The sequence below is a fragment of the Danio rerio genome, chromosome 6 (assembly GCF_049306965.1).
Source record: "Danio rerio strain Tuebingen ecotype United States chromosome 6, GRCz12tu, whole genome shotgun sequence".
Taxonomy (NCBI): domain Eukaryota; kingdom Metazoa; phylum Chordata; class Actinopteri; order Cypriniformes; family Danionidae; genus Danio; species Danio rerio.
In genome coordinates this window covers 7,345,872-7,362,532 of record NC_133181.1, presented here as the reverse complement: position 1 = coordinate 7,362,532, position 16,661 = coordinate 7,345,872, and the positions used below count along the sequence as shown (strand labels likewise).

Genomic DNA, 16,661 nt, shown 5'->3' with positions numbered 1-16,661 from the left:
AATCTATCTATTTATCTATCTATCTATCTATCTATCTATCTATCTATCTATCTATCTATCTATCTATCTATCTATCTATCTATCTATCTATCTATCTATCTATCTATCTGTCTGTCTGTCTGTCTGTCTGTCTGTCTGTCTGTCTGTCTGTCTGTCTGTCTGTCTGTCTGTCTATCTGTCTAGCCGATTTGATTGTTATGACTCGATTGAATGGACGTTCTCAGTGGTTATCAGCCAGAAAGATATGGGTTAGTAAGGGCCTTCTGCGCCTTCATTATGGTTAATCAGCTATATTATAAAATTTCCCAATAATTTTATTTTATTAACATCTACCTTTACCCCAACGCTAAATCCAGTCGTCATAGTAATGTAAAAATAGATCTGGATCTGGAGTCTTCTCTATTAGTATAGCTGATTAACCATGTAGATGGATAATAACAGCCTTCTGAGCCTACTAGTAGGCACAGAAGGTCCCTACTGGCCCATATTTCCCAGCTGATAAGCACTGACAATTCCCATTCAATCGAGTTACAACAATCGAAGCGGGTGATCTATCTATCTATCTATCTATCTATCTATCTATCTATCTATCTATCTATCTATCTATCTATCTATCTATCTATCTATCTATCTATCTATCTATCTATCTATCTATCTATCTATCTATCTATCTATCTATCTATCTATCTATCATATCTATGATATATTTTACATCTTTTTTGTAATACGAAAGTATTAAAAAAAAACAGTAAGACTAAAACTGAAATAAAATCATATATATTCCTTCGGCTTAGTCCCTTTATTTACCAAGGGTCGCCACAGCGGAATGAACCACCAACTTATCCAGCATATGTTTTACACAGCAAATGCCCTTCCAGCTGCCACCCAGTGCCAGGAAACACCCATACACTCTCAGATGCACACTCATACATTCATTCATTCATTTTCTTTTTGGCTTAGTCCCTTTATTAATCAGGGGTCGCCACAGTGAAATGAACCGTCAACTTATCCAGCATATGTTTTACACTGTGGATGCCCTTCCAGCCACAAACCAGCACTGGGAAACACCCATACACTCTTGGATTCACACACATACACTACAGCCAATTTGTTTAATTCAATTCACCTATACTGCATGCGTTCGGACTTTGGGGAAAACCTTCTTGCTAGTGTTAACCACTAAGCCACCATGTCTCCCCTCATATTAAAATCTCATTCATTCAATCATTTTCTTTTCGGCTTAATCCCTTTATTAATCCGGAATCGCCACAGCAGAATGAACCGCGAACTTATCTACCACATTTTTACGCAGCAGATGCCCTTCCAGCCGCAACCCACCTCTGGGAAACATCCATACACACTCATTCACACTCATACACTACGGACAATTTAGCCTACCCAATTCACTTCATCTTTGGACTGTGGAGGAAACCGGAGCACCCGGAGAACATGCAAACTCCACACAGAAATGCCAACTGACCCAGACGAGGCTCGAAACAGCAACTTTCTTTCTGTTAGGTGACAGCACTACCTACTGTGTCGCCCATATTAAAATCTCCAATCTTAAAAAACTTTTGGAAACTTAACACCCTTTTCCTCATGAAAACCCATCTAACTCTCAAGTAGCTTAGTGTTTAATGTAATTTGCTGTCTGAGGGAAGCCAGACATTAAAGCAGTCTCTTCTGGGATGTTTCTTCCTCTTATAGCATGGTGCTTGAGATGGTGAGATTGCCTGTGCTGCATAGCGGTGACTCTAATAAACAACTTAGACAGATTAGTTCACGGGCCGGCCAGTCGGTTGTAAAGATGCTGAATTATTTATAGTGTGAATGTGTCAAGATCATTTATGCTCGCGCTGAACTTCCATCTACCGGGCTGGATGGGAAAAGAGACAATGCCTTAGAGATCCTCAGAGTCAGGAGGTTGCGTTTTATAACATGTCTTTTTTATTTGTCCTCTTGTCTTTTCTTCTGCTCGAGCCAAATCCATTTGCACTCAGTTTTGCTTCACAGGGCAGGTGAGAAAGCAGCTGAAGGGAGGAGGGATCGTACACTGTTAGCCCAGCATTGGATGTTTCCAGAGAGGGAGTGGACTGTGGTTTCTCTCTCTCTCTCTCCTCCTCTCTTTCTTTCTCCGTCTCCATCACTATGGAGGAAAAGCACACAGGCGGTGGAAGCATGCATGAGCTCAGGGCGTTAAAACAAAAAAGCACAGCGTCTGTCTTTCTGGAGACCTGAAGATCCGTTATAGTGATGAGCGTGCGAGAGAGGCTGAGCGGGACACGTTACCAGGGAGACGACGGTGATGATGATGATGATGAAATGCATTAGCCTCTCGTATGGCACGTTTCCTCAAGTCTGAAGGAACTTAAAAAGCTGTTATGCCAGCTCCTGCCACTCAGGAGAACATCATGAAGGTGAGGCGCAACTTTCTCTTGAGGAAATATAAAGGCTATCTGGAAGATCTGGAGGTGTTCAAATTGATGTGGGTTCTTGCACAGCTGCATGGGATATGATTTTTAATATTGGCTGAGTGTCCTATAGTGAAACTACAGTAATGTATTGGTCATATTTCACCTTACCAAAAAAAGGGGGAGAAATATGTTTGTGCACAGCAGAAGTCATTTAAGTTGAGCATTAATATATATGTGTGTGTGAGTGTGTGTGTGTGTGTGTGTGTGTGTGTGTCTATACAAGCAAGCACACACGCACACATAATTATAAGGTTCTATCTGTGTTCTGAATGATTTTGAGATATTGAGTTTCAAAGTTTTGTGTGTGAGTTCAATGTGTGTGTGAGTTTTCTTTCATACATTCACATGACAGAGACCCTCTAATCGTAAATGATCAAAATTGAATTCATTCATTCATTTTCTTTTTGGCTCAGTACCTTTATTAATCAGGGGTCGCCACAGCGGAATGAACCGCCAACTCATCCAGCATGGGCTTTACGCAGCGGATGCCCTTCCAGCTGCAACCTATGACTGGGAAACATCCATACACTCTCTCATTCACACACACAGACTATGGACAATTTAGCTTACCCAATTCACCTATGCCGGGGCTCAAACCAGCAACCTTTTTGCTGTGAGGTGATTATGCTACCGACTGTTCCACCGTGCTGCCCCTCAAAATTGAATTAGAAGCTACTAATTCTAAAAAGTCATTCATCGCCTGGAATTATAAGGTTCTGTCTGGCAGATCATAAATTGAAGCTTTGCTTTTCAAAATAAAATCAGCCTGCTTATTAATTTAATAAAAAGACAGAAAATTGGTGTTGAAACAATAAGTTGATGTTTAAGAAAGTAATTTTTTTGCTTTCTATAATATTTTTTCATTCATTCATTCATTTTCTTTTCGGCTTAGTCCCTTTATTAATATGGGGTCGCCACAGCGGAATGAACCGCCAAGTTATCCAGCATGTTTTACACAGCGGATGCCCTTCCAGCTGCAACCCATCTCCTTACACACTCAACCACTTCAGACAATTTAGCCTACCCAATTTACCTGTACCACATGTCTTTGGACTGTGGGGGAAACCCACGCGAACGCAGGGAGAACATGCAAACTCCACACAAAATTGCCAACTGACCCAGCCGAGGCTCGAACTAGTGACCTTCTTGCTGTGAGGTGTCAGCACTACCTACTGCGCCACTGCGTCACCCCCATTATATTTATTATAATGTAATATATATTAATACACACTCAGAAGTAAAGATACACAAACTGTCACGGGGGGAACCTTTTCAAAAGGTACATATTTGTACTTAAATGGTCTACATTAGTACCTCAAAATTATATATTAGTATCTAAAAATTTTAAGAGGAACACTTTTGTACTTTTTAGGTACTAATATGCACCTTCAAGGTAATAATAAGGACCTTGTAGGTACAAATTTGTACCTTTTGAAGAGGTACTATCCCAGTGACAGTTCGTGTACCTTTATTTCTGAGAGTGTAATACAATTGAAGTCAGAATTATTAGCCCCCCTGTTTATTTATTTCTCCAATTTTTCAACAAATTTCTAAACATAACATAGTTTTAATAACTCATCTCTAATAACTGATTTATTTGATCTTTGCCATGATGACAAGACACTAATATTATAAGATACTAATATTCAGCCTAAAGGGCATTTAAAGGCCTCACTTGGTTAATTAAGTTAACTAGGCAAGTTAGGATTATTAGGTAAATCATTGTATAATGATGGTTTGTTCTGCCGACAATCAAAAAAATATATAGTTTAAGGGGGCTAATAATTTTGACCTTAAAATGGCTTTTAAAAATTAAAAAATGCTTTCATTCTAGCTGAAATAAAACAAATAAGACTTTTTCCAGAAGAAAAAATCTAATCGGAAATACTGTAAAAAAAATTCCTCACTCTGCTAGACATTATTTGGGATTTAAAACAGAAAAATAAATCAAATAATAATATTTATGATTTCAACTGTATACAGTATATAGAATATAATATTATATACAGTTGAAGTCAGATTTATAAAACCCCCATTTTAAATGTTATTTCCTTTGTAAATATTTCCCAAGTAATGTTTACAGAGCAAGGAAATTTTCACAGTATTTCCAATAATATATTTTTCTTCTGGAGAAAGTCCTAATTGTTTTATTTCGGCTAAAAATAAAGCAGTTTTTTAAATTATTTTAAAAACATTTTAAAGTTAAAATTAAGCTAAAATGATTTGCGTGGGTTTACTCCAGGTGCTTCGGTTTTCCCCACAGTCCACAGACATGCGGTACAGGTGAACTGGGTAAGCTAAATTGTCCATAGTGTATGTGTGTGAATGAGTGTGTATGAATGTTTTCCAGTGATGGGGCTCAGCTGGAAGGGCATCAGCTGCGTAAAACATTCTGGAAGTTGGCGGTTCATTCCGCTGTGGCGACCTCTGACTGAGCCGGAAAAAATATATAATATAATATAATATAATATAATATAATATAATATAATATAATATGTGGAATATGACCTGCATATTAATGAGATAGTTTCCCATTATTGGCAATTAGCTGAAATGGGTGTAAATTAAAAGTGTAGTTTTAAATTTAGTTTTCGAAAAAGGTAATGGTGGTTAATAATTGTTGCTGTTTGCAATATATTTATTTTATTTTAATATTACATATAATATACTGTAACACTTTACAATAAGGTTAATTATTGGTTAATATATTTAATAACATGGACATTTATTACAGTATTTATTCATCTTTTTATATAAAAGTCGTTTATTGTTAGTTTATACCTACTCAGTGTGCATTACCTAATGGTAACCAGAATTAATTTGAATCATGTATCAGTAAATGTTGAACTATGATGAATAAATGCTTTACATGTATTGTTCATTATTAGTTTATGTTAGTAATTACATTACCTAATGAAACTCTGTCGTAAAATGTGACCAAACATACTATGTGTGCAGTTGCGTTTGGTCAGTTTGTGTTTCTTTCTGAGATTGAGTCTGACCGTGGAATGTGTTGTGTAAGAATTAATTTTCCTCTCACACGTTGATTCACAAGTACAGCGTGGTTTACAGTAGTCTGACTAAGCTGCATGTCAGGCGTTTTTGATTGTGTGTCAGAATGCTTAACTCGGCAAGGCTGAACTCTGAAAAGTAGCAGATAAGGCTGGAAAGAGCAGCACATCGAGACGTCAATCAAACACATCAGGCCGACAGCTCGGTGCAAGCACAGCATAAGTTTGACAGTATTTTCCTTCAGGCGAAGATAGTCTCTGTTTACAGACAACATTAATCCTTTCATAGCCACCGGCAAGACACAGATTTCATTTTTATTGCGGTGCAAGAAATCTGATATGTCTTTTGATTACTGCAGAAAATGCTTGGTTATACAGTATATATATATATATATATATATATATATAAAACAACACAGGCTCATAGTGAAAAAGGACCCCCGTATACAATTCTTGAGAGAGCAAATTATGTAGCCAGAAGTATGTATGGCTGCATTTCCTCTTTAAAATTAAACGCTACATGGGGGTATGATGCCGCAAATGGCTTCTGTTTCTTTTTTGCGCTGCACCAGCTGACCACTTACCTCCTCGTAGACGGCTTTACCAATGTTACCAGTTTGCCTAGTAGCTCGCCACATACGCCGGTGGACTTGAGGCGCAGAGAAGAGTTGACCGCGACGCCCCTGGTAGATTTACGCAAGAACAGCAGGTGCGAATGGCACTCGTGAGAGAAATTTGAGATCTAAAAAAGTAGCTCCTGGGATGTATTTTGAGATCTTCAGGAATGTATGCAGGGGTACATATCAATAATGAGCCCGGTTGCAACAAAAACATACACTTTGTAACCTGATTCATTTAAATAATTACATTTTACCCTCTTCTGTTAAAGTGATGCAAGACCTTAAATCTAGAGCGCATAGCTCAGGGGTGCTCAATCCTGTTCCTGGAGAGCCACCTTCCTGCAGATTTCAGTTGCTACCCATATCAAACACACCTGAACCAATTAATTAGGACCTGAACACCACTTGATAATTACAGCCAGGTTTGTTTGATATGGGTAGCAACTGAAATCTGCAGGAAGGGAGCTCTCCAGGAACAGGATTGAGCACCCCTGGCATAGCTATTCTTCATGTAAAAATTTAATTAAAAAAATGTAATCTGAAAAAAAAAAAACATTTGTTTTGGTAATTTTTAATCAAAGTCTGACCATTCTCTTCTGCATTTGGAGTGGGGGTCTTTCTTTGTGACGTCAGTTTGATGAGGTAAAGTCTAATCATTCGTTTTTGTGACACTATACAGCAATAGTTAATATTTTTACATTACTGCAAGGAATAGGTTGAGGGTTGTGGTGGGGGTGGGCCTTAATCAAGTACAATTTAATGGGTAATTTAATGAATAATATAAATGATACAATAACTGTTGGTTGGGCTTAGGGTTGGAATAGGGATAGGGATAGACGTTAATTAAATTTACCTATTAATTGTACAACTATAATAATATTACATTACTGTGAGGGTAGGTTTATGGTTGGGTTGATCTTGAGTAATAAAATACAATGTAATGGGTAATGTAATAAATAATATGAACAATATTGGTATAATTACTGCTGTCAGTTGCATTTAGGGTTGGTGTAGGGCAATTTAATGAATACAATTTTAAAAAGTATTGTTATAATTACTGTTTTTACTTTACTGTGAGGGTTGGGGTAGGGGTGGATGTTAATAAAATACCATTAATGGGTCATTTAATAAATACTTTAAAAACTTCTCATTAACTTCTGGCTGCAGTTGTATGTCTTCTTGCAACAACCAATTGACAGCCACAAGCCTCAGCCACAAAAACTTTAACCCAGTCACTCTTACGTTGCAGGCACTCTAGCGTTTGAGCTTGCGAAATTCTGTTGACGGCACTGCGAAATGGGGCAGGATAAACAAAATGATCAGGCATTAATAAAGTTAGCAATTGCTCCATTTTTTTCAAAATTTCTGTACAGAGAGGTCATGTTTTGATCTTTTAATCACATGATGCGATTTCATGGATCGAAAATCACCAAGCTTTAACTTTTGAACATCGTGACCTGCGAAACTTGTTGCTCAAGCTTGCATTTCTAGTCTATTGCACTGGAAATCTATGAGGTGAAATGTAGTGTGACCGTGGCTTTACTATTAATTTACTAAAAGGGAATGATACAAAAAAAGGGAGAAAAATCCGCTTCCTACTCCAGTTGAAAGTACATCAACATACTGAAATAAACGACTCAACATTTCCTGTTTCATCCAGACTGAGGTAAACATACACTGTACTGTTTGTCACAACTGTCTTTTGCTGTTGAACTGATGCATCACTTCAAACATTCTTTGAGGTAAACAAAACTTCAAGAACATCTACAATGTCATTTCCCCTCCAACATTTGGAGTCTGTACTATTAGAGTCAATTGAAAGTATGTATACAGTTGAAGTCAAACATATTACTCGTCCTGTGAATTATTTTTTTTTAAATATTTCCCAAATGATGTTTAACAGAGCAAGGAATTTTTCACAGTATTTCCTATAATATTTTTTCTTCTGAATTGTCTTATTTTGGCTGGAATAAAAGCAGTTAAAAAATTTTAAAAACCTTTTAAGGGGAAATATTATTAGCCCTCTTAAGGTATATATATATATATATATATATATATATATATATATATATATATATATATATATATATATATATATAATTATTTATTTATTTTTTATTGTTATACAATGATACAATGATTTTCCTAATTATCATAACCTAGATAAGCCTTTAAATGTCACCTTAAGCTGAATACTGGTCTCTTGAATATTATTCAGTAAAATATTATGTGCTGTCATCATGGCAAAGATAAAAAAAAAATCAGTTATTAGAAATGAGTTATAAAAACTATTATGTTTAGAAATGTGTTGAAAAAATCTCCTCTCAGAAATTGGGAAAATAATTCAGACTTAACTGTTTGTGTGTGTGTGAAGGTAAAGTACAGGACATTAATTGACCAAAACCACTCTTGACTGTAAAAAGGTTAATGCCTTGCATTAATCTGCACCGATGTACGCCCAGCTCTTTAATTAAACCTCACTTTGCGTGTCTCCTTCAGAAGAATGATGTACGATGTATATGTCAGTCAGCAGACAGCAGTAAAGCCGCTCCTCTGATGAAAGCCAACAGATGGGATGGGAGACGATCTCTCTCGAGGGAGAAATGTTCAGCGTAGTGCAGTGCTAAGCAAAAACCAAGTTACTATGTGGCTTTTTTGTTTAGTTTTTTGAGGATAATCAGAAGTTCTGTGTGGATTACAGCAGTGGTAACCGGTATTTCTACAGCAATCATATTTCACAACACCGTATCATGTTTGTATTGTACACTTAATCAATAAGGTTTGAGCGGCTGTACGATACTGTGGAAAGTGCAGAATTGCTTTTTCTCTGTTTGGTTCTATGAGCGCTGTTGAAGAGTTATATTGAATTCAATTCATCTTTATTTCTATAGCACATTTACAATGTACATTGTGTCAAAGCAGCTTAAAGTAAAAGTTCTACTAGAAAGACTTCAGGAGGCAGATAAACGTTTGAACATTTATTGTGAATTGTTTGCATATATGCGAGTTCGTTACGATCCTTTCATAAAGTCCTTTAGCATAAGCCCCATCTATAGTGCAGAACTCTGGATGGGCTGGCAGATCCTGCCTGAAGATAAAGTCAGGGCGAAGCCAACCCCTTAAGTGGAGACGAGGCCGACCTGGTGGTGGTGGTGATGGGGAGGATGGAGGGAAACTTCCGCAACGTCACCTAAGTACAGCAAAACAGATTGTTTAGATGGGCTTATATACATGGCTTGCTTGGTTGTTATAGGCTGACGAGATAATTACTATGAATGACGTGACATCTCAGTCTTCCTGGTAGAACTATAGCTAAAGCTTTCATTTGTAGGAAATTGAAACTGTCAGTTCAGTTTTCAGAGTTGAAGTTTAGTTTTGTTCAGTTCAGTGTGGTTTAAATTTCACTGCTGAAACTCCAAACACTGTAGAGCAAATCGATCGATGCACAGCTAAAGTCCCAAACCAAGTAAGCTAGTGGCGACAGTAGCGAGGAACAAATTGACAAAAGTGAAGGAAAAAAAAAAACTTTGAGAGAAACCAGGCTCAGTTGGGCACGACCATTTCTCCTCTGGCCAAATTTCTTGTGTGGAAGCTGCAGTCTAGGTGCCGGAGGCTGGAGAACAGACGTCCATCGTGGAGAAGCTGCAGATGTGAGTAGGTCACCGGAGGGAGTTCTGGCTGGGATCAATGCGAAGACTCGTGTCTCAATGGGGTCTTTCAGGAATAAGTCTCATGATGTAATGTAATATGTAATGTTTATATGTAAGCTATATGTGCTTGGTTTAAAAAGGTATGATCGTAGAAAGTGGTTGCAGTGGCCAGAATTCTCAGTACAATTGGTATAGTGTATGTGGATAGGGTTTCCTTTAGGATTTTTTTCCAGCTGTGGTGGCAGGCCTTTTACACAGATCTTCCAACAAAACTTGTTGCACACCCTCAAATATACACCGCTCAAGCACAGATTTTTTTGTGCACTCCTAAATAAACACTGCTGACGTGTGATTTAGTGTAATAAAAATATTTACTAATAATAAAAATTACTAAACAGTTTTGAATCATAGTAATAATGAACGTATTTGAAGTTATCTCTAAAAAGAATATTTGTTTGTGTATTTAGGGACATTGTGTTTTAAAATATTGACTTAAGGGCTGAATTTTTTTCTTATTTTTGCCTCATGAACAGTAATAAATAATAACATCCAGATTAATGCTGCCACATTGAACTGAAACTACTTGTGTTTTATTATTTTAATCCAAACCTTTCAGCTAATCAGAACCAAGTATAAAGACAGACAATACTGCTTAAGTTGTTAAAAACTATATGTTTATTTATTTGATCATAAATTAGGATTTTTTTTCCCCCAAAACCATTATCACAGATCATTACGTGTGGTTTACTGTATCTAATTCAGGCTTCAGAACTCCCATTACGGGAACATAATTAGCATTGATGCTTCCTGGTTTTGATGGGGTTTTGTGAGACTTTTATGCAGGAAATGTTTCAGATAAGATTTTATGATCTTTTGAGACAGCTGTTCAAATGGCTGATGCTCTGATCCATAATTTTTACATTCTTGGTTACTGTGTGACAGCTCATGTGACCATGTAAAAATTGCTTGTTTAGTTAATAGTTTTAATTGTTCTTTAGTTATTTTAATTTTAAAAGTTTTATTCAATTTTTAATAAGCATATTTGGGAGTCAATAAGGTCACACTTTATTTTGATGGTCCGTTTGTTGACTTTAAGTTACGTTGCATCTACATGCCAACTAATTCTCATTAGATTTTAAGTATGTTAAGTTAGGGTTAGGGTTAAGTTGAAATATACTTGCAAAGTTTCTTATAGTCAGTCTGCTGAAGGAGCAGTATCAACAGATATTAAGCAGACAGTCTACTACTATTTAGATAGACCATCAAAATAAAGTTACAGTCAATAACTGTCAATCATTTAGGATCCTTGTTACTTTCCTTCTCTCTATATATGCCAAAATGTACAATAATATTCTAAAATATGTGATATTTGTACAATTTTGGAAAATTTTATAATTAAATTCAGGGGGAAAAGGAAGAAATCATTCTAATATGCTGACATAACAGAGTATATAAAGGAATCAGAGAGTAAAATTCAATACCTTTTAAGACCTTTTTGAGACCCTTTCCATACATTTTAAGACCATATAAGCAGTTTTCAACCAGAAACACTGGCGAGATTTTAACTTACAGTATATTTACTAAACAGAAACTAATCTAAAACCTAAACATTATTCATATACTGAATACAAGTCTGATAAATCTAGCTAACTCGGCAGGTTGGAGCATATAGAGCGGCAGAAATAATGGTGTTGCCTTGGTTTTTGCAGTAAACAAAGCAGAATGATGTCAAATCTAGTAGGATTTCATTGCTTTTATAAACTACGCAGCATCCTGATATTTGCAGATTAAATTCAGGCACATTTTAGCATACAACCATGCATTGCATAATTAAAAAAATGAATACCTTGCAAAATAACATGGAAGACTTTTTAATACTTTTTAAGGGCCTTAAATATCTCTACACTGATTTATTAACTTTTAATACTTTAAGAGCCATAGAATATTCTGTCTAATGATGATTTTCTTCTTGTTTTTGTGGAAAGTGAGAATATTTTTCGTTTATTTAGAATTCTTTGATGTAGGAATAGTTAGAAATAATTATATTTAATTATTAAAACAGAAATGTCTTTTCTGGTACTTTTGATAAGTGGAATTAAAAGCATTTTTAATAATTAAAAGAATATTACTCACCCCAAACATTTGAACAGTAGTTCCTCATTACCCATGTAGGCTACATTTTGCAGTTTAACTACTGTTTGCAAGATTAAATAATTCACCATTTGCATTTAATATTGTCTTTTCTCTGATGTTGCCCACAACCTTATCAAAGACCCGACCACTGAGAATAACCGCCCTACAGCGCACCACGTTTTATCCATTGACCACATTAATATTTATAGACACTTTCCTGGGTTTCATGCTGATGCTTGTTTACAGCAGCAGTTTGAAGAGAATGCTGCATAGAGAGAGAGCACTCTCCAACACCAGATTTATCTACCTTAATACCTTAGAAAATCCCACCAAGCATACGAAGAAAGCTCTTTTAAAACAGCCATCCTTCTGTATAATAGAACTCTGACAGAGAATAGAAATTTGACAGAGAATCTCAATCATTCTCGAAGTCGTAAACTGAAATTACAGCTGGAGAAAAGATTCAGGAGTAGATAAGTGGATTTTTGAATACCATAAATCTTCCAGTGAATCGAAACCTTCACGATCTGAAATCAGAAACCGTGTATTAATAATTAAAACAAATCAGCCTAGACCAAGTTGTTCGATTGATGTGACTGATAGACTTTTTTTCATTCTCTATGCAGTCCCAGCAGAAGTGTATTGCTGTGTTTGCACTGGTTTGCTGCTTTGCTGTCCTGGTGGCTCTGATATTCTCTGCTGTGGACGTTTGGGGCGAGGATGAGGATGGTGTCACTGAGGAAAACTGCAGCAGAAATTGCCGGTAAGAAGAAGTAGTCCACACACATCATCTGGTGATCTTATCTGTTACAGTACATGCTGTGCTTTACAGTATATGAAAGAGCCAAAAAGTAAGCAGCACATATTCAGCGCTGAGTTTTTGACCTTCAGACAACATGAACTTGCTAATTGCATCTTGGCAAAGTGTCATCTTGTTTGGGAAATAGTTTTAGTCTATAATTATAGCTCACTTTATACACCATCATGTTGTTCAAAAACAAACAAAAAAGACAAACAGGGTTTCCAAACTCAGTCCTGGAGGGCCGGTGTCCTGCATAGTTTAGCTTCAACTTCCTTCAACACACCTGCCTGGAGTATACCTAGAAAGAGCTTGATTAGCTGGCTCAGGTGTGTTTCATTGGGGTTGGAACCTCAATATAAGCCCTCCAGGATCGAGTTTGGGCAGCCCTGGTCAAAAACATCTTAAATAAGAACTAGAGCTTAAAGGGATAGTTCACCCAAAAATGTAATTTACAGTATGACTCCCATGAGCTTGGAGGACTGCATCCATACGTCTCTGCAATGTCTCAAATCATTATTAATAAGGTCATCTGGAATGGCAAAGAAAGCGTTCTTGCAGGACTCCCAGAGTTCATCAAGATTGCTTGGATTCATCTTCAATGCCTCCTTCATTTTACCCCAGACATGATCAACAATGTTCATATCTGGTGACTGGACTGGCCAATCCTGGAGCAAATTGACCATCTTTGCTTTCAGGAACTTTGATGTGGAGGCTGAGATATGAGAAGGAGCGCTATCCTGCTGAAGAATTTGTCCTCTCCTGTGGTTTGTAATGTAACGGGCAGCACCAATGTCTTGATACATCAGGCTGTTGATGATGCCATCCACTCTGCAGGCCGGTTTTAGCTGGTCATCTCCCAGCCTGACGAGCTAGGACCAGGCTGGAAATGGCTGGAAACCCCTCTAAATCCAGCCTGGTCAACCAGCTAAAACCAGCCAACTAGCCCCGGCTGGTTTAGGCTGTTTTTTTTTCAGTAGGGCATTTTTTGCCAGACTCAAACCCTGTTGTTTTGGTCAACTCCTCTCTACGTCTCAAGTCCACTGACGAGGCAGCGGCCTACTGATCAAACTGGTAACAGCGAGAGAGCCGACCACATGAAGGTAATCGGTCAGCTGATAAGCACAAAAAAGAACGGCGTCATACCGCCCCTTATCATTCGTTTTAATAATGAAATGCAGCCATATTTACTTCTGGCTACATAATTCCAGAAATGTACTTTATTTAGGGAGACGTTTTCAGAATGAGCTTATGTTGCAGGGTCCAGTCTCTCTAATCCTGCCCTTTCTGAAAGTCTACTCTTTTCTGCTCATAAAGGTTTGAAACTATTTAGAAACACATTGCTTGGGTGAACTATCATTCCAAAGTGCCATTATTATGCTATTTTAAAGCTTCCAAATTTTCTTTTGGAGATCTCCTACATTAGCTTCAAATGTATTTTCTAATCTCATGCATTGTTTTTTCTTAACATTTGACAGCTTTGGCCTGTGGGGTGCCCCAAGGCTCTATTCTAGCCCCTATGTTATTTTGTATGTGATTCCCCTTGGATCTATATGTGAGAAGTATGGCATAAACTATCATGGTTACACTGATGACACTCTTACTTTGAAACACAAGAATGGATTTGACTCGATGGTTGACTGCCACTTGGATGGTAAAGCATAGATGTCCCTAAACTATCTAAGCCTAAATAAGAGTCATTGGTATGTACTGGTCAATGGTGTTTCATTTTGCTCTGCAGTATAAATAAATTGGAATTTAATACATTGCAGCTCTTTGGAAATAATGCATTAAGGGTCCAGTCTCTAATCCCACCCTTTCTGAGAGTCTGCTCTTTTCTGATCGGTAAGATCTTGGTTATAGATTTCTAGCATTCTTCAATATAAATTATTTTGTGTTCAACAGACGAAATAAGCAAATAAAGGTTTGAAACAATTTAGAAACATCTTGTTTGGGTGATCTTTTTAAAGTGCCATAATTATTCTAAATTTAGTTTTGGAGATCTACATTGTGTTTAAATTTATTTTCTAATACCATACATTGTATTTTAATTAACAATGGCAAATCTCACTCTTCTTTTGTAGCTTTGGCCTGTGGGGTGCCCTAAGGCTCTATAATAGCCCCAATATGATACTGTACATGCTTCCCATTGGATCTACATTGTTACACTGATGACACTCATATAATCTTACTTTGAAACACAAGAATGGATTAGACCTAATGGATGACTGCCTCTTGTTTGAGAAAGTATGGATGTCCCTAAACTATTGAAGCCTATATATGAGAGTCATTGGTATGTAACGCTCAAGGGTGTTTAATTTTGCTCTGCAGTATAAATAAATTGAAACTGAACACATTGCAGCTTTAAAATTAGTGCATTAAGGGTCAGAATCTAAACTCTAGAGGTGTTCTCTGCCCTTGTAAAAACTGTGGTTTGAGCAATACCAATGGTGCCAGACAGCTGTGTCATATTAATTTCAACCCACGTCAAACCTGAGATCATGATTTGCAGAGTGGATTTGCTTTTGGCAGTTCAGAAAACGGTGTCTTGACATGTCGCTACTGTGTTTGAGGGTCAAACTAGTCATTTGCAGACAGCCAATAATGACCATAGGCTTTTAGTGTACGAAGACTGCAATTACTGACTGCTTATTTTAGGCGGTTAAGAATTGATTCTTTCTTTGGGAGACAGTAACTCGATTTATCGTGCACTTTAGTCTTTGGATCTTTTATTCACAAACAGCTGCATGAAAGCTAATATTTGAAAAACATAATAGGGGTACTTTTTAAAAAGATTTGGGTTCCTGCAGCCACAGCTTTGTGTGAGGAGCAGAACGCTAAAAAAATGTGCATGAGTCATTAGGGTATTAATATGATTGATGATACTTTTTTAATGTCATTTCGGAACTGAACTGCCTCGTTCCTTTTAAATTTTCTGTACTGCTTCATCTAGAATTCATCTTTTGTGGAAGAATGGAAGTCATATGGGTTTAGAAAGACACAAGGGACTGCTCAATTAATAATTTTAACACTGTGCAAATTAGTAAATCATTGTAATTCTTCATTCGAGAGCTAACTGCTTGCTCTGCAGTTTTTTAGATTAATGTGCATCAGTGAAACATGCACAGTGGGATTAAGAATGTGCTTAAAGAAAGCAAATAGAATCTATACAAACAATGTTTGCTGCAAGCAACACAAATGCAGATGTGAAACATGCCAAGTGAACATTCTTGTTTATCTGAAAAACATTGCTGAAGTCAGATATTCTGCATTACTTGCCGGAACGTCTGTCTTTGTTTTGGTCACTTTAACCTGTCCACTTTCAATTATATTCCAGCACTCCGGGATGCCTTGGGGGGAAAATGCATATTTCATTAATTTAGGCAGGAATTAAGGCTCTCAAAGTATGTGTCCATGACTGAAATGTACCGTAACAGACTCTAAAATGAGACACAGATTCAGAGTTCCACATGAGGTGATTATAAATTTGTAAATAATATAAATATTACGAACGAACGTAAACATTAGGTGAGCAGGTTAACACTGTAACCGCATGTCCTAACAACACAATATGTGACGAGATTTGCAGTGAACAGCAATTTGGCTGTTTGCACCAGATAAAACAAGACAGAAACAATTATTCAGCCATTCAGAAACACAGAATAGTGCATTTACTGCACTCCAACAAAATGTTTTATTTTAAATGGTTTATAATCCAATAAACCTCAAACCAGCCTTAAATCCGTTTTAAATCAGTCCTAATTAAACCTTTAATCAGTCTTAAGTGAAGTTTATTCATAAACTAATTTCGAGAGAATCACATGCTTATGATTGACACGGCTGGCCCCGAGTCAAGCTAACGAACGAACCACCAATCAGGCTATTCCTAACCCAGTATAAATAACCAAACGCCCTACCTTTAGTCATCTTTGTTTTGAAGAATCCCCCCTTCCACCCCTTCTCCTCCTCTTTTC

The 16,661-nt window shown here is 37.0% G+C and overlaps 1 protein-coding gene across 2 annotated transcripts in view; it reads left to right on the top strand.

The window, feature by feature from the left end:
• The window catches only part of pld5 (phospholipase D family member 5), a 52,596-nt gene that overhangs the window by 19,885 nt on the left and 16,050 nt on the right, over positions 1-16,661 (top strand). Inside the window, exons 1-2 of one of the 2 annotated variants that reach the window (XM_003198750.7) lie at positions 2,146-2,417; positions 12,515-12,651. In XM_003198750.7, the coding sequence (XP_003198798.2) occupies positions 2,382-2,417; positions 12,515-12,651 (173 nt within the window). In that variant the 5' untranslated portion in view covers positions 2,146-2,381. Of the gene's footprint in view, positions 1-2,145; positions 2,418-12,514; positions 12,652-16,661 lie in introns of those variants that run through there. The other variant, XM_068218282.2, reaches the window with a different exon arrangement.